Source organism: Plectropomus leopardus, chromosome 20 (genome assembly GCF_026936395.1).
Source record: "Plectropomus leopardus strain MGB_pleo_1.0 chromosome 20, ASM2693639v1, whole genome shotgun sequence".
NCBI classification, from domain to species: domain Eukaryota; kingdom Metazoa; phylum Chordata; class Actinopteri; order Perciformes; family Serranidae; genus Plectropomus; species Plectropomus leopardus.
The window spans coordinates 15,742,111-15,763,250 of NC_142195.1; the positions used below are offsets into that span (position 1 = coordinate 15,742,111).

Below are 21,140 nucleotides of genomic sequence, written 5' to 3' on the forward strand. Positions count from 1 at the left end.
AGCGCTCCCCTCTCACCTGTGTGCCTGTTTGTGTAGGAGGAGCTGTTCCATGAGAGAAAGTCAGGCTGCACTGTAGCTGAGTGGGTGGTGCAGGGGGAGGGTGGGCTCTAATGTGCTTTTAATGAGACAGAGTAAAGACGACTTCAGACTTCATTCCAAATCCTCTGCCTCCCGGCTCCGATGGCACAGATCCACCCACAGGCTGCTCGGCTGGCCGCAGGCACAGGGGCACAGCTAGCATTTCTGAAGCCACAGTGTACAGTGTAGTCCATCACCCACAAATGATAACAACATAAACAACAAAATGTCTCATCTTGCTCCCTCTGATGTGGCTGCCATGCTCGTAGGCAGTGGTGCATATCCTCTTGGACCAGCTCTGACACAAACAACTTCAAAGGATAGTGTACCCGCATAAACATGATGCGCAACAAGAGCGTCCCCTGCATCGGGACTCATTTAAAATCAAACATCTGAGGGAAATCCATTTATTGACATCCTCAGGAGCGACTGATACAACAGTGCAGGAATCTAATAGGAGCAGACTCTCGTATGTCAAACTATTGGCTGCTTAAATGTGGGTTCAGACAGACTGTCTAATTGCTTTTCATAGCATGTCTTTCCTCAGGGATGTTGTTAACTTTTACGCACTGAACAAGGGTCCTTGCTGTTCTATAGTTATGTAAACCCCAGAGGTAGGAAATAAAACATCTGGGGTTTGTGATGTTGAAACAGAGTGCAGGCAGAGCGGCCGAGCTTCCAGAAAAGGTCAGAACAAAACCAGAGAATGTGTTTTTTAATGAATAATTTTAATGAAACAGTGTTTTGAGATAAGGTGCTGAAGATTCAGTGATTCAATCTATGTTTAAAGTGCAGTGGAATGAGTTCATACTGGATAACAAACCCATAGTGGCTTGATCTATCTTGCAGGCTGCCAGTGTTGATACAGAGATTTACTCAGACAGCCACAGCTGCCCAACGACTACTGCACTAACTGCACTAACTGCACACTAAACACTTCTGCTCCAGCGGTCTCTTTCCAAGGCAAGAGAAAAAATCTATTTTGAAATATACAGTACAATGTACAACCCTTACTTCTGAATGTTTGAACTGCAGCTGTTGAAACGGTTATTTTCCCCCCAATATTTACTACATGAAACAGTAGAATATTGTATACAGGATGCCATATAGACCAATGGTCGGCAACCTTTATTATTAAAGACTCATTCTTGGTCAAAAAAACCCTGAAAAATCTTTCAAGCCACAAAACACATCTGAGCCTACTGAAGGTAACACATCTAAAACGTTTTACCACAAGGTAGCTACTCTGCAGTGGGCTATCTATAATTATTTGGTACTTCAACTTGAAATTAAAATCAAAATGTTACTTAATAACTAGGGCTGTCAATATAGCGTGTTGTAAATGTGTAAATATACATTCTTGATTTACAAAAATGTATAATGCCAACATTTTTCTCTGGTAACTGGGCTGAAAAGAACGCTATAACAAACTCGCATTTCCGTATTAAAGTGCTGGCAATAAAAGATCTTCTTTGTATTATTATTGTATTGCTTCATCTTTATCCTTTTGTGCTATACATCACCACACAAGACCAAAGCTTCTCTATTAAAGGTCACGGCATGTCCATTGATTTCTGTATTTACTCATTTTCTAACTCATGTCTGGTGCCACTCAGTGTCAGGTTGGTCTCCACTCTGTCTAGTTCTCTCTCCTGATCTTACAAAAGTGCGCATCATCAACGTTAGTTGAATGATAATTTCCGCTTCAGTGCAACCAAACAACACTCCCTCTACACTTAACCTCAAAGAGATAGAGGGCCGAAGAGGTGAAGGTTAAAAAAGAGAAATCGTACAACCCTTCAAAATTCTGCCACCCTGGCGAGAGTTAAAAGGAAATGGCAGGAGAAACTTGTAATCCATCCACCCACATAAGATACATGTTCCCCTTCATTTACTCTCATGAATCAATAATACATCAAGAGACAGGGGGGAGTGTTAGAGGCCATTTTTTTTTCCTCATGTTCATTTAACATGGGATTTAATGTAACAATGGGTGGGGTGTGTTATAAGGCTGGATTGATAAAATAAATATATTAAACAGTTTGACCTTGTTTTCCCTCCAAGCATTTGAGCTCTTTTTCAGCACTGCTGTACGGCCGCAGTCATGAGTTAGATAATGTGGTATTGATTTAATGAGAAGAGTGATAAACCAATGAGAGTAATAAACCAATTACCAAATCTAAAGCAAGTTGAAGGAATTTGGAAAACGATTTTTATTCTCTTTCTTGACAAGAGTTAAACGAGAACATCTACTCTAATATATGTATGTATGTATGTAATGTAGGTCTGGCAAGGTAACTTTTGTTGTGCAATACATTTCTCCAGAAAATTGTTGTGATAAATGATATTGTTGTCATTTTGAGCCCATTTTATGTCACTTACATAATTATAGTACACTAAGGCTATAACCTAATACACCCTTTTAAAGATCAGTGAACCTTTAATTCTAACGAATATCCACACAATTGGACTATGAAAAAAAAACATATTTTTTAAAAAAAAGAACTAACACCAGCTAATATACAGTTTCCTTGTGGATTTATGGAGTTGAGGATAAAGTTGTTGAAGAGTAAAACTATACACAATTGACTTTTTGGGTTGTTTCCACAAGTTGACAAGCTAATGTTGACTATCAGGACTGTGCGTCTTCCACTCAAAAAGTACAGCTGCAGGCTACAGGTAAGCTTCACTGTGTCGTCTTGTGTCTTTTTTTCGGTGTTGCTTTATTTTTGCTCAGGCTTGCACAAAAAAGTAAGAATTGCTGCAGCCAAGTTTCTTATTGGTTGGGATAACCCTGCTGTTCAGTCTGACATCATGTTGGCTGAATTGTTGGTGCTTAACTTAGCTGTGCATAAAGATGTATGTAAAATATGAAGGTAGCACCAGTGGCTAGTAAGCTTGGCATAAAAATGTATTTTGTAAAGATAATGGTAGAGAAGGATATAAACAACCAGTTAATCCAGTTGCAGAATCTGTGGCGCTTATGTTAAAACTGCAAAGATCTGGCAAATGTCAGTGTGTTACTGATCAGATCAGAGATATATCCAATAGTATCTCAGCTGAGAGCACAAACTTTGTAATACAAATTCAGATTTACTTTCCGCTGAGCATGCAGAGAGCCACTTGACTTATTTCAGGGGAATGAAATAAAAGCACTTGAGAAACATTGGATGTGAATGCTGTTCCACAGACCCGTGGGATTGGTCAGATCAATGTCTGCTTCATCAACGCTTTGGTCTTGACCTGTTTATTCTTCCGATCGATCTAAGCTGTTTTGCCTCCAGGCATCTGTATAATACATGCGGGGTAGTCTGGCTCAGCCGTGGGAGAGTCTACGAGGTTCTAATGTAAAAACTCATCCTTGAGAAGTAAGCTTGTAAAGAATTGCTCATTTATTTCTGTGCTTGTGCGTTATTTGAATGTTCCTTCAGGCCTGTGATCGGGGATACAATGCTGAACATTGTTTCACTCAACTCGGTTTCAGCATCACATATGTGCTTGGTGCAGCTCGACCCATGTTAATGAGAATCCAGTACAGTCACTGCAAGCAAAAAAAAGTGGTTAAATTTGCCTCAACTATATGACTGTCACACTGATATTATGGTTCTGCAGAAAATGTGCTGGGAAACATGAAAGTGGTGATTGCCTACACCATCCAGTGTCTTCCAGTTTCATGGGGATAATGGCACATTTACTGTGGAGGAAAATATAGCTCCAAAGCTCATTTGGATTTGGATTAAATTTCAGTGAAACATTTAGCGGATGGGCTGATAAAGGCTCTCTCTATTGTGTGTCATCAGTGCAGCAGCTCCGGGCTGTGCAGTGTTTTGACATCTCAGATCAGTCACATGGTTCTTTGAAACTATGAATTCGAAGTTTCGGGGAAATCTTGATGCCAACACAAAGTCAACTGACAGCAGTGATGGGAACGGCTCACATGCCCTTGAAAAGTCATTAAAAACATGGGCCAAATACCCAATTTACAAACAGCTGAGTCAAATCCTGGAAGACATGGCACCATTATTCTCGTCAGTCTCTTGAACAGGTGTAAAGGTGGAGTTTTAATTAGTGCAGAGAAGAACAGAAAAGGACTCAAGGGTCTGTCGAATCTTACTCAGCTTTCCGCTACTCCATCATACAACCCTCATGAGCTCTTCAGACATGATTGTGGAAAACGTGTCAAAAAGCACAAACAGGAGTGACTTTTTTCCATACAAATAGAGAGAGGGAGAGCAAGGAAAGAGGGAACACATGATTTCATGTAACAAACGAAGTACAGTTCTAAAAGCCAAGGATAACTTTGTACATTATGATGTAACAGATACGTTGAAACTTTATGTATCAACACTGTGGTTAACATGTGGTGGTTGGGTTTAGGCACAAAAACCACTCAGTTATGGTTAGGAAAAGATCATGAATTGGCTTAAAATACCCAGTGCTGATGGTAAAATCCTGCTGTAAATGCAGTGAACTTTGGGTAAAAACCAACTGCTTCTCGTGGCACTATCCCGGCAGAAACACAGTGATATATTGGTGAAAAACAATCACTTCTGGTAGCATTATCCCCCGGTGGAAACACAGGAAGAGGTTGCTAAAAATAAATAATACCCACATTTGGTGGCTAACAGACTGCTGGAAATGCAGTGATGACTTGCAAAAAGCAACCAGTTTTGTTGTTTTTTGGTGTCAAACATTTCTCTGCAGTGGTCTGTGGCTGCAGAGTCACAGCAACCACTATCCCCTCTACCACCTGATGACAAAGTGAGCTCATTTACTACCTCTCTTTAGAAATGTTTATATGATATCTATGAAACAAAAACATGTAACATATCCATAGTTTGCAGAAATGTACAATGCCAACATTTTCCTCTGGCTACTGGGATGTATGATGTATACTGCAAAGAAAAGAAAAGGAGGAAAATGTCATAATTTCATGTGTAAATCCAGCTTCCCTTAAATCTGCACCACAAACATCCCAGCGTGGATGTGACATGGATCACCTTTAATAATATGTGACTTCTGACCAAAGATAAAAGCATATTTGCAGTGCCAATGATTATAAAACCTCTCGGTACAGAATGTACCATAATGCAACTGTGCAGCGTGTAAAATGCAAAATGTACTCTACAGCTGAGCTATAAATTCATCCATGACTTGATTCGATGTGACAAACTGGATGCTTAGGAGAAAAGAATACTGCGACAGAACACAGAAAACAGTTTGCATTACATAACTGTATGGCATGGAGGAGTACGCCTGTGTCTGCTATAGTATGTCAAGGCACAGTTATGAAATAGGCATTAAAATGCAGGGCTCCGAACACAGACCGAGGGGCTTGATCATCGGGGAGTGATCTGTATCAGCCTTAAAGAACGAGACCCGCAGATCATCTGAAGCATAACAATCCTTGTTTCTGTTATTCTTGAGCAGCTGCAGCCTTATCTCAGATTTACAGTTAAAATGCAATCAATGAGGGGTTAAGATAGGTTCAATCCCTGGATAAAAAACAATTAAGTCTCGGAATTCTGTTATTTAAATCCTCAAGTTTAAAAAAAAAAAATCTGTTAAATTAAAAACACCTCCAACCTCGTGTTTACCGTTCAAGACATCTAATCATTCTCATTATCTTATTATGGCCCCAGTGCCCCGAAGATTGGTGCGATGGATTGGATACTGAGCATCTCTTCCTCCTCCCCCCTCCTCCTCCAGGATCTCCATCTGTACTGCGGGAAGCCTTCAATTATTCATGGGCGAGGATGGTGGCTGGATCTTTAAGGCTCTATTAAAAGTGGAGGTCAACTAGAAAGCAGATTGAGCAGACCGAGTGCAGTGCGCAGTCAAGTGGAACACTTCATCTCTGAATGGAAATATGAGCAGAGAAAGCAAAACCTTTCAAAAACAAGACATCTGTGTTTGTGTACTTGAAAAAGTCAAATTTAAGTTTTTCAAATGTTCTTTTCCAGTGTTGTCAGATTTTTGCCCTCGCCTTAGGAGTCGACCTTGGGTGCTAGTCAGAGGTCAGGCCTGCTGATTCAGAGCCTGTTCAGCCTTCCAGTGCACACCTCGGGGGGGTGACTTGGCTCCAGAAATAGGTCATACACGTGTCAAAGCCAAATGACACATGGCTTAGTGTACGGATAAAACAATGCAATGAAGAAGAATAATCTGGTTCATTTTTACAGATAGGACTGGGTTTACCGAGATTATAGGTGACAGTTTATAATAATAATAATAATAATAATAATAATAATAATAATAATAATAATAATAATAATAATAATAATAATAATAATAATAATAATAATAATAATAATAATAATTATTATTATTATTATCATTATTATAGTAGTAGTAGTAGTAGTATTATGGGGGAATTACCTCAAGATAAGAATATACTAAGTGGTACTCTGGCTCAAGGTGTTTTGTGCATTTTACTTTTTGATGCCTCTCAGGTCATATTTTATGGCTAACACATTAATTCCTATGAAAGTTGCTCAGTGGTGCATGAAGCCTAAAGAGCTCTATTTCCACAGTATAAAATTAACTGGATCATCCTCATTATGAGGCCCATAGAGCAAGTGCACCAGAGAGTAATGGAGGCTGAGCGCGGCCACTAACTTAGTTGGGAATAACATAATTTAATCTTGCAGCTCTTTTAGACTTTCAGATTTTTTTGGTACCAAACGGATCAAATCCCGACAGTAAAACAAGTAATTCAAATGCTGCATGGCATAATGCAATGGACCTAGGTGGTGTAATTCCACTTATGGCCACTGTGTAAAGATGGCTTTAAACTTTTCCTGGGTGCTGAATTCAAACGTGCTCACACTTCCAAAGCTAACATGTTATTTAGCAGGTGTAATGGTAACCATGTTTAACATCTTAGCTCTGCATGTTAGTATGTTAATATTTGCTAGTTAGCACGAAACAATAAGTACAGTTGGCTGGCAAGGTCTTTCCATTATTACATTTCGTCTGGTCTGCTACAGACTTCATGTAAAAGAGGTAAAAATGTCCCTCCACAATAAAGCACAGTCAAAAACCTATTTTGATCCACACCTAAATAGACTTCTCGTCGTTTCCAAGCACGTCATCCTCGTTTGTCATGTGCACTAAACTGCGCCACGGCACCACAGCTGTGGAACACATCTTAGCCTGCAATCTAACAGAAATACTATAATAAGTAATGCAAATACAAACATGCCTACTATAATTCACCATTCAAAAATTTAGAAACCATTATGCAAACCCAAACTAAACCAGAAGCCATATCACATGTCGTATACCAAAACAAACATTTTTACCAAGTATAAAATACCTGATCAAGTGGCTCTAACAAATGGCATCGCACAGTATGTAATCTGAGACAACAGATTTGCCATCTTTGTGTCACAGTCTGCGTCCTAGTGCCTTCAGACTTGAAAAGACTGGATTCTGTGAAAGTAATAGACTAATTTATATATTTATTTATATAGTTTATTTGATAGGGAGGGACAATGCAAATTAACAACTTCCACCTTTTACAAACAGGCTGTAGTAACTGATGTTTCATGTATAGAGATTTTAGATGCTGCTCCTGTCCCTAGTTAGGCTATTAGTTAAGAAAAGGAAGAAAAAAAAGAAAATATCAATGTTACACACGATAATGTGCGTACAATAACAGTTATGGTCAAAAGAGGACAGGAAGGTAAATATTCACAACAAGACTGCGAGGAATTACAACATACAGTAAAAAAAAAAAATTGTTTGTGTCTTTGTTTAGTCTGTCAGTCGGTTTATTATCAAGAAGACTGTGTTTTGGGGTTTCTGTTTACTATGTTCTTCCCATCCTGTGTTTCTGTCCTCCCTCTCCCTCATCTGCTCATCAGCACACCTGCCCTGCATCAGCCTAGTTAGTCCCTCCTTGCCTCCTGAGATTTTTCAACCTAATCAGCTCATTGTTTGTTCTAAATCACCTCATTCTTCTGAGCTTCTCCACCCTTTTCTCCAGCTGCACTTCATCCCCTCATCAGACTAGTTTTCATTTAAGTGTCTAGTTCAGTCTTTGTTGAAGCCTTGGTTTTTCTTGTGTGATCCTCAGTTTGCATTTTTCCTGCACACACCTTCAATAAAGACAGGTTTAAAGGAGTTGCTGTTGCTTGCAGTTTGGGTCCACTTGCTCCACACATGATATTTTGTTTTAGGGCTCAGTAAGTGTTGCTGGTTTGTCATGCAAGTCAGAAATGTTAAGAAGTTTCACCTCCATTTAATTGTATGTGTTATTATCGTAATCTCAACAGCAGATATCTGCATATGTATGCAGAACCTGTAGGCAACAGGACAACATTTTGGTATAGGATGCATTTTGTTTTTTTTTTGCTGTCCAAAACCCAGCTATCATCTGACGCCAATTTAGCTTATATTAGAAATTTAACAATATATCTTCATTCATATGCATATATCTGCTTTTGGAGTTTAGCCAAAATGACCAGTGCATGGAAGAGGAAGTCTTGGCCTGGATGTCTGCTTGCTACACCAGATTACCCAGATTATTCTTTAATCATGTATGAAATTGCAGCACTCTAGAGAAAATATATGGTCACACAAACACACCTTAGATAAAATTGTTAAGGGTTAATATGCCAGCTTGTTTTGAAATAAAAATAGATTTTCAAAAATAGAATTTCATTAATGTTGACATGGCCTGGGGGGAACTGGACAGCAGTATAAGTATAAATTCACAGGTCATGACAATATTGAGGGCTGCAAAGGTGGAAGGTGTAGTGCTTTGACAATATTGCTGTGGCTCTGCAAGGATCATGTAAGGGAGAAGGGCTCAAAATAACAGCGAGGAAGAGAGGTAGAGGGGATTTCTGCAAAGATTAGAGCAAATTAGTCTGAGCAGAGCCGGGAGAAACTGGAGAGAGAATCGCAGTGAGCACTTCTCCGGTGATTAGCCGCTGAAAAGCCGTCTAGGGATCCGGAGTAAAAATACAGTTGTTAAATCTTGTAAAATGCAGTTAAAAAAGTGGTCATAGGCATCCTGGCTAGTACGTCCCAAAAACTTTCACTGCTCAACCAAATATAGTCATAGGCATGATGCCTGCATGGGTATTCACTGGGTAATGCCTGCAAGGGCATGATTAGGAAGTGAGAGGATGACGTGAGGTGCCACTTGAGGAATTTAGTTTTGTAGCCTATGAGCAAAGGCAGGAAAAAGGTGGTTATCTTGGTGAAGTGGGATGGATGTTCCAACAGGAGAAAGAGGTCAGCTTGTAAGCATCATGATGCAGGTCACACGTTGGTGTGCAGGATAGGCAGCAGCCTGTGGGTGCTGAGCTGTGGCTACTGTAGCGGCCTCTAATTGTCAGCATCATGTAATTTGAAAATCTGAGCAGCCACAGGAGCCACTGGAGGTAGCAGAGGATGATATGATGAAGGAGGAATTTGGGAGGCTGAGGACAAGTAAGACTGCAAAGATCTGGATGAGCCACAGGCTGAGGAGAGTATTTTAAGAGCCAAGCGAAGAGTGTATTTTGATAGTTGAGACAGGAGACATTTTAAAGACCTTTCCAAATTTTGGAAGGAGTATAAACATAACTGCACTGGCCTCTTCGGATTTAAATGTGAAATAGTGTGTTCAGAGATATAGCATACAGTGTGTGAAAAAAAACCAACATGTTTGGGGCTAGTTACTAGGGCAAGCCAGAAACCGCAGGATTCAAGTAAGAGTGAAATTTCGTATTTTTCATTTTGAGGCGAGGTGTCTCTTAAAGGCAAAAGTGTTTATAGATGTTTCAAATATTTTGTTGTCATAAAGAATTATGGCGCTGTACTCAGCTGCAAACACAAATAGTGGTAGCATTTGGTGAGGAGTGTAAAGTGTAATTTTCTCCAGACGATTTATTTAATCGATAAGTGCTGTCCAGTTGTCCTTTGTTGGAGGGTTTGGCTGTAGTTGTTTCCTTGTGTTGGCTTCTTGCTAGCAGCCAGGTGGTGGATGTTTCAGGTGCAGTTTGACAACCTGACCTGCATGCTTGAAGCGCACTGATGCCTTTAGAAGTCTATGGCGTGGGTCAACGTGTTGCTGTCACTGCTGATGGAAAGGTAGAACACAGGAGTGTCTTTGTCGTGCTAAGACATGGTTTGAGATCTGATGAGAAGTCAAGCTGGAGTTCAGCAGAACCCCTCTTTGGCTCAGTCTTTCTCATAATCCTGGTTTCGTAACGGTTTTGTTTATCACTGTTTGCATAATGAAAATGTTAAAGATAACACATGATGAAATTGTGCAGAGATAAGGTCAAGAGTTTCAACTTCTTGGTCATTATTGCTGTAGTATTTCACCATGTTTGTGCAACATAAAAATGATGTTAAATGTTGCCAGATGTTGTTATTGACGGTAAGATCAGCAAAGCAGTGACTGTTTAGCCCCAGTTTGTTATGTGCGGGAAGTGTTTGTTATTTCATGGTAAGATCTTAAGGTTTGCAGATATGCATGCAGACTATTTGTTTTTCGGTCACGTAACAGAAACAAGCTGGCAAAATACTGTTTGTCACTACTCCAGCAGCCCTGTTTCAATGACTATAAAGCTTTTTATGCAGAAAAATAAAAGCAGAGAAAAAACTTCAAGATAGCCTTTGCAGTGTGAGCTGTGAGAGGAAAGGCACTTTAGTCTGAACAGTGTGAGGTCTTGGTCAAATATCAAGACTCAGACTGTCTATCAAAGCTCACCCACGGTTAATTACACCTGCCCAAACAGCTGTCTCCTTTCATCCTTACCATCAGTCCTCATGACCTGCATGACTGAATATTGGCACTTAAATTCTATGCTGACTCAAATAAAGAAAAAAAAATGCAGATGCGCTTAGATTTTCTGCAAGACTTGGAGTGTCTTCACTCTACAAAGCTTAACACTAAATACAAGGCTTCAGTCGTCTTCTTGAACCACAGTAATTTCTTTAAATGTACTGAAGATGTCTGTAATAGCTGCTGTAAGAGCCGCACATCAATTGCTGCCTCGCAGTAAAGACAAGCAATGAAATAGCATCTGCAATCGGAGTCCAATCTCTTCAAAATGTGCTGGAAGGGCAATTTTAGCATCATAAAAAAATATGAGCTTGATTAATCTGAAATTCAATACCAATTACAATAACATTAAGAACTCCTCTTGGGACTCAGCAATACTGTGCTTCTCAGAAAGCTGGCACATGCAGCTGCAGAGGAAAAAATGAAATTGCCTTGATAATATATAAAGTGTGACACACTTGCTCTGCAGTTACAGTGTCATAAAAGCAAAGTGGGCTGGAGTAATAAAGTCAGAATCATGATTTATGTGTTATCTCTTCAAGATTTGCACCCAATTGCACAAATTCCATGAAAACAATTCAATTTGAGCCCCGGTTGGAGAGCACATTTCCAGACTGATCTAATCGACTTTTCAATATCACTTGAAGAAAATAAGAATGTAAGAATGCAATATAGGTTATGTGATAGCTAATGCTTTTTCATCCCTAAATATGAAGAGATCACTTTCACGATCGATTGGAGGTGAGGCGGGAAGAAAGAGGGAAATGCGTGACTTCTAATCGGCAACCTTGCAGTGATTCTGCCCCCTCCCCTTTTTCTCTCTCGGTCTGACAAAGCGTTTCCCCAGAGCCTTAGCTCAAACTGCAGAACCGCTCTGTGTGGCAACTGTTGAACAAAATGGACTCTCACAAGAAGGAGAGAAAAATCCCACAGGAAAAGAGGAGAGGAGGAAAATCAATGCAAGGAAGGGGATTTTAAGAGAGGAGAAATGCAGGGGCTGAGGGTAGGAAAAGGGAGAGAGCAGGAAGGTGAGGGAGGAGGAGACATGCTGAGGAGAGGGAAATAGAGAATGAGCTCTAATGAACAGATCAATAACAGAAAAGCATTTGAAACCATGCTAACTGTGTCTTAATGCTTCATTTGATCCAAAGACATTAATTTCTTCTGGTTTTAGTGGGCGTCATATTCACAGAGAAAGGAAACAGTCTGGTTTGAGACCTACAGTAACTGCCTGGATGTTTGCAGACGAGGCTGTGAGGGAGACAGAGCTTGCTAATGAGCACGCTGGGAGAGGCTGCCTTGTTGTTCTGTTGAGCGTTATTTCGAAATACTGCAACCAAGAGACAGGGGCGGGAAGTTAACTCGAGCTGTCAAAAAAATCTTTCAATCTGGGTTAATTGCTCGGGGAGAGGGAGCCTCATGATGATCATTAGAGATGCTTTTTTTCTTTTCATAACCTCTCCACAAATGTACCTGTTACTTAATTTGAGTTTGAGAGCATTATTTGTTTACACTGAGTTTCTTTGTATTGCTCTTTCTGTTTTTCACTCCAGCTTATACAATTAGTATCTGATCTCTGACGGCCTGCAGTTTGGTGGCAGTTGGTCTGAGTTTAAATCTGACTCAGACTTTTCAGTCACAAACCTCATCCCAGTTTTTTATTCGTTCTTTTTTTTTGCTTCAAATCATTCTTTGAGATTTGTAGATTTTTTTAAAAAAACTGGGTTATTAAAATCTAACATTAAACTCAACACTCTGTGCACCCAAAAGGCCATTTAGGCCACAACCTAATCCATAATCTACCTTACAGGTATGGCATATTGAGATGCTGGTTAAACAATGTTACTGCACCTGTGTGTCTTAGGCTGGTCACAATAAAAGGCCACTCTGTGCAGTTTTATCACAACACGATGCCACAGATTTTTTTGGCATGCTGCTTGCAGGATTGTCCATCAGAACTCTTGCTCCTAAATTGCATTTCCATTTCACTTCCATAAGCCATCTTTAATGTCAGTTTTGAGACTTTGGCAGTACATCCAACCAGCATCAAACCAGCAGACTAGGACCTCCTAAGATTCACCCCCTACAAGATGGTCTGAGCCCAGCCAGCTGGACAGCTGATGAAACAATTGGTTGAATCAGCTGTCCAGCCAACCAAAGAGTTTCTGCACAGACTGTCAGAAACCATCTGTGTGTTTCTATTTCCATACTACCATACTATATAGCATGGCAAATAAGATTTTATATATTCCAAAATTACGCCAAAAATTCAAGGATGTTCTATTGCATCCAGTTGGATTTTGCAGTATGCAAGCCAGCATGCTTTTCTGGCCATTCTTACCAACAATCCTCCGCACAGCAGCATATACATCACATCTTGACAGCTTATTGACAGCTGACAGAAGCCGCAATGATAGCATTAAAGTGACTGATGACCAGTCGAATGGTAATATTATGAATATGAATTTTTTAAGTGAACAAAATAATCATAGAGATTATCAACTATGATAACAGTGTTAGAGAAATGCATTTAAGAGGCTAGTCCACAATGTGTGCAGGTAAAACTTAAATGTCAAACACTGTTAAGTAGCAGCAGAGCTCATTGGGTTGATCTTCATCTCTGGTGAGCTTGGCAAAGGGTGATTTGTTTTATCTCTATGGTAATGGATATATATAATAGAAAGAGGGTTAAAGTTCAGGGCGAAGTGTTATAGAGTCCCAACTGTGTGCATACTGCATGCAACAGTGAATACTTTGTAAGGGTAGCTGCAGTACCTACTAAAAGAAAAAGAATTAGTAAGGGATTTATAACACACCCCCACCTCAAGGATGCACATTTTACTGGCTGGTCTTAAACCTTCTTGCTGGTTGGATGTTCTGCCAAATTCTCAGAAACACATTAAAGACAGCTTATTGTAGCACTGTAAAAATAATCAACTCAGTTCATGGGCAACAGCCCCTTGACAGTCCTGCAGTCACAAGTTGCATGCTCCCTCAAAACGTGCAACATGTGTTGCATTGTGTGATAAAACTGCACATTTTCAAGTGGTTCTTCATTGCTTGCAGTACTTTTGAATCAGCATCTTGATATGCCACACCTGTTAGGTGGATGGATTATTGATTATGTTGGAAAATTGCTCGATAACAAAGATTTAAACACACACATTCCTGAACAACATTTGAGAGAACTGAGCCTTTTGTGTGCATACAAAAAGTCTTACATCTTTTATTTCAGCTCATGAAAAACAGGAGCAATAACAAAACTGTTGCGTTTATATTTTTGTTAATTGTTTGACATGACAAAAAGAGAAGCGCATCCATAATACATCACAAATTAATTCCACATTCTAATCAATCACAGTCACCTTTCATTTGTTTTGTTTTGTTTTTTTTTTTTTAATTGTCACGGACATGGACGGATTCATTTTACCTTTAACAAATGAGAGTGTGGCTAAATTTGGCTCGGACTAATGTGTTTCTAGCCTAGTCACAAATTAAAATCTGCTTCTGTTTCTCAGACTGCTGCCCTGTGAATACAGATACTAAGTTTACTGTAGGTGCTGAAACAATAGTGCTCTCTCCAGTTTTCATCAATATTTCCATACAACTGTCATAGATTTAAATCAATGTTATGAAACTGGATCAGCGTCTAATCTGCAGGAGTTTCCTCTGATTCAAGTTACAAAAAATTACAGTTTACATTTCATTTGTGTGGTAAAATATGTATAAGATAAAATCACAAAATTGAGAGCACAACCTGTAAATGTAAACTATGTATACAGTTCAACAAGTGATGTAATTATGCAAACTGCTGCCACTGCAGCAACAACATCTGCTCAGCAATAAAGATGCTCAAACTCTCCATTAAAAACACAAATTGCTGAAAAACAGTGGATAAAATATTCTGTATGGTTAACATCGTGATGTTCTCCACCTCAGAGATACTGCACATTAGTGATGAATTGTTTGATTACCACTAAATCAAACATTTATGAGGGAGTAACATCAAAAAATGAGAATAAATTGCATTTTATGATTAAATACACAGTTCTGTTTTTAAATCAGTTTTCATTTGTGGCAAGAATTAAAGAGTGATATGTTCCCTGGAAGGAATTGTTTTAACATCACGACAAAAAACTTCAGCCCTAATTAACAGACTATCACAGATGTAACCTTGACATAGTGGAAGAAAATCTTCCAACAAACTGGAAGACTTCTATTTACTCTTTGTTCAAGATACTCTGCAGAGATTTATGACTTGCACTGATGATTATGGAGATGAATGTGTTTACTGTGGCAGGGACTGTCCATCGTCAGAATGATGGCACAGCGTGTGGCGGCAGCAAAGAGGACACACTCACCAGGCCTGAGACTTCCTCCTGGGCACACTCTGTCTTGTCCACTTGGAGTGAGGGGTCAGGTGATAAATCAGCTGGCGGCAGATTTTGTTGGTGGACTTGAACGAGTCAGTCTCCTGTAACACATGCAAAGGACGAACGATGGACAACGAATATAAATGTAGCTCTTACGACAAGTCAAAACACTGGTCATTCAGGAATAAACACAAAAACCATATGTCATGGATGGATTACTTAGTGGGCCTACTGCGCACAGGCCCAGGGGCCCAAAATGTCATAGGCAGAGGGGCCTTCATCTGCAAAATGTCAAATTCTCTACTCCAAAAAGACACAAAATAACTAGAAAAGGGGGCAAAACAACAACAACCAGACCCAGAGCAACCAACACAAAAAGACACAAAATGACCAAAAAGAAACAAAATGACCACAAAGAGACACAAAATGACCACAAATAGACACAAAATGATAAAAAAAATGACAAAAATGACCTCAAAGACACAAAATGAGCACAAAGAGGCACAAAATGATCACAAATGCACAGAAAATGACCACAAAGAGTCACAAATCAACTACAAAGAGATACAAAATGACTACAAAGAAACAGCACATGACCAAAAAAGTAAAAATCACCAAAAAGAGATGACCACAAAAAGACAAAAAATGACCTCAAAGAGACACTATCCAACCATAAAAAAGACAGAAAATTACTCTCTCTACTCTCTATAAAAGAGACAAAAAGAGACAAAAAGTGACCTTAAAGAGACAAAACAGACATAAATGACCTTAAATAGATACAAAATGACAACCAAGAGACACAAAATGACCTCAAAGACACACAAAAATTGTGTATGAACACAATTCTTGTATGTGGAGGGCCCTTTTGCATATCTGTGCCCAGGGTCCCACTGTTTTACAGTCCGGTATAGTTACGGTATATGTAGAAAAGGAGCTGATAGATATCTACGAAGTAAAAGTAATTTATAAATGCTGGACATCTGATCTTGCTTTCCTTCCTCACACACAGTCACAAAGTGTTTCTTTCTTGTCCTTTGAATACAGCTGCTTCAAACACTTTCTACATAGAAACATTCATTTATTTTCCCTTTCGCCTCCCCTCTTGCTCCGTGTCTCTCCTCCCCCTCCCCTCTCTGCCTCCTCTTTTCTCTCTCCCACCTCCGTCAGAGACTTTAAATGGAATGGGTTGTGCTGAGCAGGGTAAATCTAATTAATGGTACAACACGACAACAAGAAAGAGGCAATGTGGCGAGAGGGAAAAAAAGACAGGGGCAATTTACCTTAAGGCGATTAACCATTCCCACTGCCACTTCTTTTCATGGGCGACAAACAAACATGCCTCATACTTGAGAACATTCAATGCTACTGTTTCAGCCACTTGGATGACTGAACACGACATTATAGCTGTGCATACTGATTTGCACAGCACTCCTAGAAAATGTGAATCTGTGTACTGGAAGGATCAGCACAGTCACTGAATTCTATAAGCTTTATTAGACGTTAATCACGCATCATAACATACATTAAATGAGCTGTCTGAAACTGATGACCATGAGCTTCAAAGCATTCATAGATGATGCATCCTTCAGCTCTAAATATGTCCTTGAATATATAATATAAATAAATCTCAGTGTGCTGGAAAATACTGGGCAAAGAGGCAGCTGCCAGGCCTTAAATCCAGCACTCTGCCTCTCTACATCCCCGTCACGTCTGACACAGTATCCTGCCACGGGTCGCCAGCCAGTCAAGAGAACGCTGCCAGCTCCTCACTTTCCCTCCTGTCCTTCTGGGCTTTCCCCGCCGAAGCAAACTGCGATAAGATTAGAGTTTCTCACAGGTGATTATCATCTGGACTCAGTAAGTAAAAACTGGACTACAGCGGCTTTATCTTAAGGCAACCCATCTTTTCCCAAAAGAGATAAGTGCAGACTCAGAGATAACTGTAATGGCTGCTGGGTCTGTGTTTTACAGCCACTCTGAGCAGCTTCTGTAATGTCTTCACCCTCATATCAGAGTTTGAAATGTAATTTGAATTTTAATATCTTGGATTTGCTGTGCTACAAGTGGATGAGCTGAGTCCCAGTCTGGATAAATCATGATTTATAGTATATCTAACTCTTTATTAAACTGACCACAGAAATGTGAACTTCAAACACGCAGACAGACAGATTAAGGTTTTGTTTTTAATTTTTGATTGTAACTAACATTGTAACTAACTCTCTATATTTAGACCATAGGTGTCATTTAGACTGGAGATGTCCCCACCACTTTTTGAAATAATTGATTTTATCACCATCACTTTAAAAAATATATAATTTGTTAAAATAGGTATTAACAATAAGTAATAACTAAAAAATGAGCAATGAGTTTGCACAATAAGAGAAAATAAAATAAGGCCTCCAGTTTCTAAAATGACTGAAAAAGATGGATGTGCCACTAAGTAACTAAGAGATAACAATAAATAAGTTGATCTACAGAGGAATAATTATTTGAAAGCAACACAGGTGCCTGAGAACCTCACTGCATTATATTCCATTATATTGGTCCATAAAAAAATCAGCATAATGCAGAAAGTGAAGTATTTGATTCTCAAAATTTCCTGGGGAAGGACCTCCAGACCTTCTATTTTATTGCTATGATATGTATGAAAATGATTTACAGAAATGTAAAACACCAACATTTTCCTCTGGTGTGACTATTGACTATATTGCAAGGAAAGGCTGAAATAAGATATAAAGTTGGGATGGAAAAAATTCACCTTCAGCCAAAAGAAAAATTATAATAAACTTCACCTTTACTGACCACCTTTCCTCTTAAATAATTTTCATACTATCCCTCACAAAGAGCTGTTTTTATCCTGGGACACAGCAGACTTCACAGCACTCAGCGGACTCCAGTTTGATCCCACTGGCCACCTGCCACCTGCCAGAGTCCTCAAAGTACTCTGCCAAAGCCATGCTGGCCCACAAGCCTCAATGCCATTGACCATGGCCTCCGGCCCTGTTGACCTCAGCATGATGACCACTGGGCACCTGCTCACGCTTTCCGACATGAAGCAATCTAAGCAGGTACTCTCATACACCTGCAGGTCCAGAAGCACAGCTGCAAGTCAATGTGTTGAAAGAGCACATGAGCAGCAGGGAGGACAGACCACATGGTGCCACTGCAGAGCCAAACCCTGACCCAGTGCCTCCCTTTGGCGCTGTTATTCACCTCCACCCTGCCTCCCCACCCTGCAGCATGCAGGTGGGCCCTTTGTAGCTGAGACTGAGAGGTAGTTCTCATTTCCACCTCCAGATTATCCTCCAAGTGCAGCTTTTCCACATGCAGACTCGAAAATGAAACAAGACTAGGGGAAGACATGGTATTAGGCCGGAAAGGGGCTATATCCAATTTAATGGAAAACATATGCGAAGGCAGCACTTTCTAGACAACGACAATAGCACTACATAGAAATAACCATAACCAAGGCAGTGCCTTTTAGAGGCAGGAATATCAAGCCGTTATGCCGCCTCGCAGTTCTGTATAGATGTAAACGGAGAAGTTAATAATTTGGTTATTTGGTTATGGCTATTTCTGTGCAGTGCCACTGTCGTTGTTTAAGAATGCTGCCTACACATGTTATATGAAACACTAAATGGAGATGCTGTTGTGTTCAATGTCACACCTCTTTTGCCTCCACGACGCCGGCATGCTATCTATAATCAAACACTGGAGTTGCATGTTGTCCCTTTTGTTTGCTTCTGTGTAAAAATGCAAAGGTTGGGTAAAGAAGAGACTTTGTAGCAGCACCGTAGCAAGAACTCTGTGTAAATCCATCCATCTATCTTTGTCAGTGAACATGCCATAAGTTACTTGTGTCCTTGTTTCTAATTCCCAAAAAGCATTGTGATCTATTGTGATTTTTTATTTGAAATTTTTTTATACCAAGCTGCTGATTACTTTTTTCCCATGTTTTTGAAAGAAATCCCATATAAAGTTTCAAAAATACTTGCAAAAGGTGTCTGAATGCTGAACAAGAAAACTGATGTCCATCCGGGTTTTAAAGGGTTAAATTTACAAATTTATTTTCAAGCAATAATGGAAAAAATAATAATGAAATCAGTTGAAATAGTTTTAGAAAATGAATTCTGACGTTGCTCTTGATATTCTTGGAAATCTCTATCAATGTAATCTTTATCAAGAAAATACCATCAATGCTAACTTTTTGTTTCTGTTTATCAGACATGATTGATAGAAATGAGTAGAGTCCAGTTTTTTAAAGAGTTTTGGGACAAAATTCATCATTTATCTTCATTGACTCATGTAGTTTTACGGATGATTTTTTTCATTCTGTTTCTCCAAACTATATTTTTCTGATGTTATTTCTGTCTGCATATTTGACATCAACTGTGATCTCTTCTCGGTTGTTCCTTTTGTAGTTTCTCCCTTTTTTCCTCCTTTAACACTGTTTGTAGAGCTTGTTCTTATCTAAATTGAGGGTCTAAGGATCAAGGATATCAAATGTTCTACACATTGTAAAACCCTCTGAGCAAATTTGTGATTCGGGGCTGTATACATAAAACTCCACTTGACTTAAAATGTGCTGCGCTGCTCACATTTCCCTTGTAAATCACGACTTATGCAGAATCAGTGAATAGTGTACAGGATCCCTACGTAATAAAAGTTAATATGTCACCTTATATTGAACTCATTTTAAACACACCAAGACGTGCTTAGTGATCCATTATGCTAATGGCTAAACACCTCAAGTATAATTTCCTTTGCTTCTTTCCATGCTTCTGTAGTCGTGTTTGTGCAAATCACACCAACAGTTCACTGTTGTCACAAAAGCATGACAACAAATTTGACACATGCACTCAGGCTTGGCTAATAAATACGGACATATTGTAGCTTGCCTCTACTCTGTTTACACTTGTCTGTTAATTAACTCTCTGAAACCTGAGCAAACTGGCTTGATTTCTTATAACATGCGAAAAGCAATTTAACAAGAAATGTCCCAAAAATTAGCAAGAAATTAGTACAAGACAATTACCTGAAAATAAGCAAAGAAAGAAAGAAAGAACAAGAAAATGACCTTTTCTTTTTTTCCTGTAATACATTTCAAATATTTAATTCAAAGAATCAAAAATATAGTTTTCTTTAACCATCATTTTTTTCAGTTTGCTGGACATTTCTTGCCAAGTTGCTCATTATGTTTTTTTGTTTTGTTTTGTTTTCCTGTGTTTTTTTTAAAGAAATCAAATCAATGTTCTTGGGCTTCAGAGGTTTAAATACTACTGAATGCAGCACAAGAAAACTGCTGATGGTCCATGTGTGAAAAGGTTAATTTGAAGTCTTCAGCAACTGTTTTCATAGCTCATGAACAGTTAAAACATACTGGATTACTCAGGATTCTCACCCGTTTTGGACACTGCAGGTCTCGGGCGAGGCCAAGCAGCAGCTCATGAGAGATGGGGTCCACTAGGTTGAGAAAAGCTGCGTTCTTGTACAAAATGTCGTTGAGCGACGTTCCTTGGAGTCCCAGATCCTGAGAGAGAAGAAAAGAGAGGAAAGTGTTTCAGTTAACTCTTTAACTAAATTCATTAGATTAAAACAGCCACATCTGAGCCGCGCTTCATTTAATATTCTCGTGACATTTCATGGATGGTTTAATGAAAATAGATTGTCCATGTTTATGAGCTTTGCTCATCAACCCCTTTCATCTTGCCCTCTTATCACGCTGCGAGCTGATAAGGTTTTGCTATCGGAGTCGTGTGTTAACACCCAGTGCAGCTGATTAGGGGTGGGAGGGTGTCTGCGTGTATATATATGTGTGTGTGGGTGTTAAGGATGTTGGGAGTAAAGTTGAAGTAAGCCAAGATAAAAGTGGGGTTGCCTTTCTTTAAATATTACAGTTATAC

General features: G+C 39.4%; 1 protein-coding gene across 1 annotated transcript in view; it reads right to left on the minus strand.

Moving 5' to 3' along the window:
• The window catches only part of lrrc75bb (leucine rich repeat containing 75Bb), a 36,752-nt gene that overhangs the window by 6,894 nt on the left and 8,718 nt on the right, over positions 1–21,140 (minus strand). The window contains exons 2-3 of the mRNA XM_042509860.2: positions 20,639–20,767; positions 15,226–15,338 (exon numbers count right to left, since the gene is read on the minus strand). Coding sequence (XP_042365794.1) covers positions 15,226–15,338; positions 20,639–20,767 — 242 coding nt within the window. The remainder of the gene's footprint in view (positions 1–15,225; positions 15,339–20,638; positions 20,768–21,140) is intronic.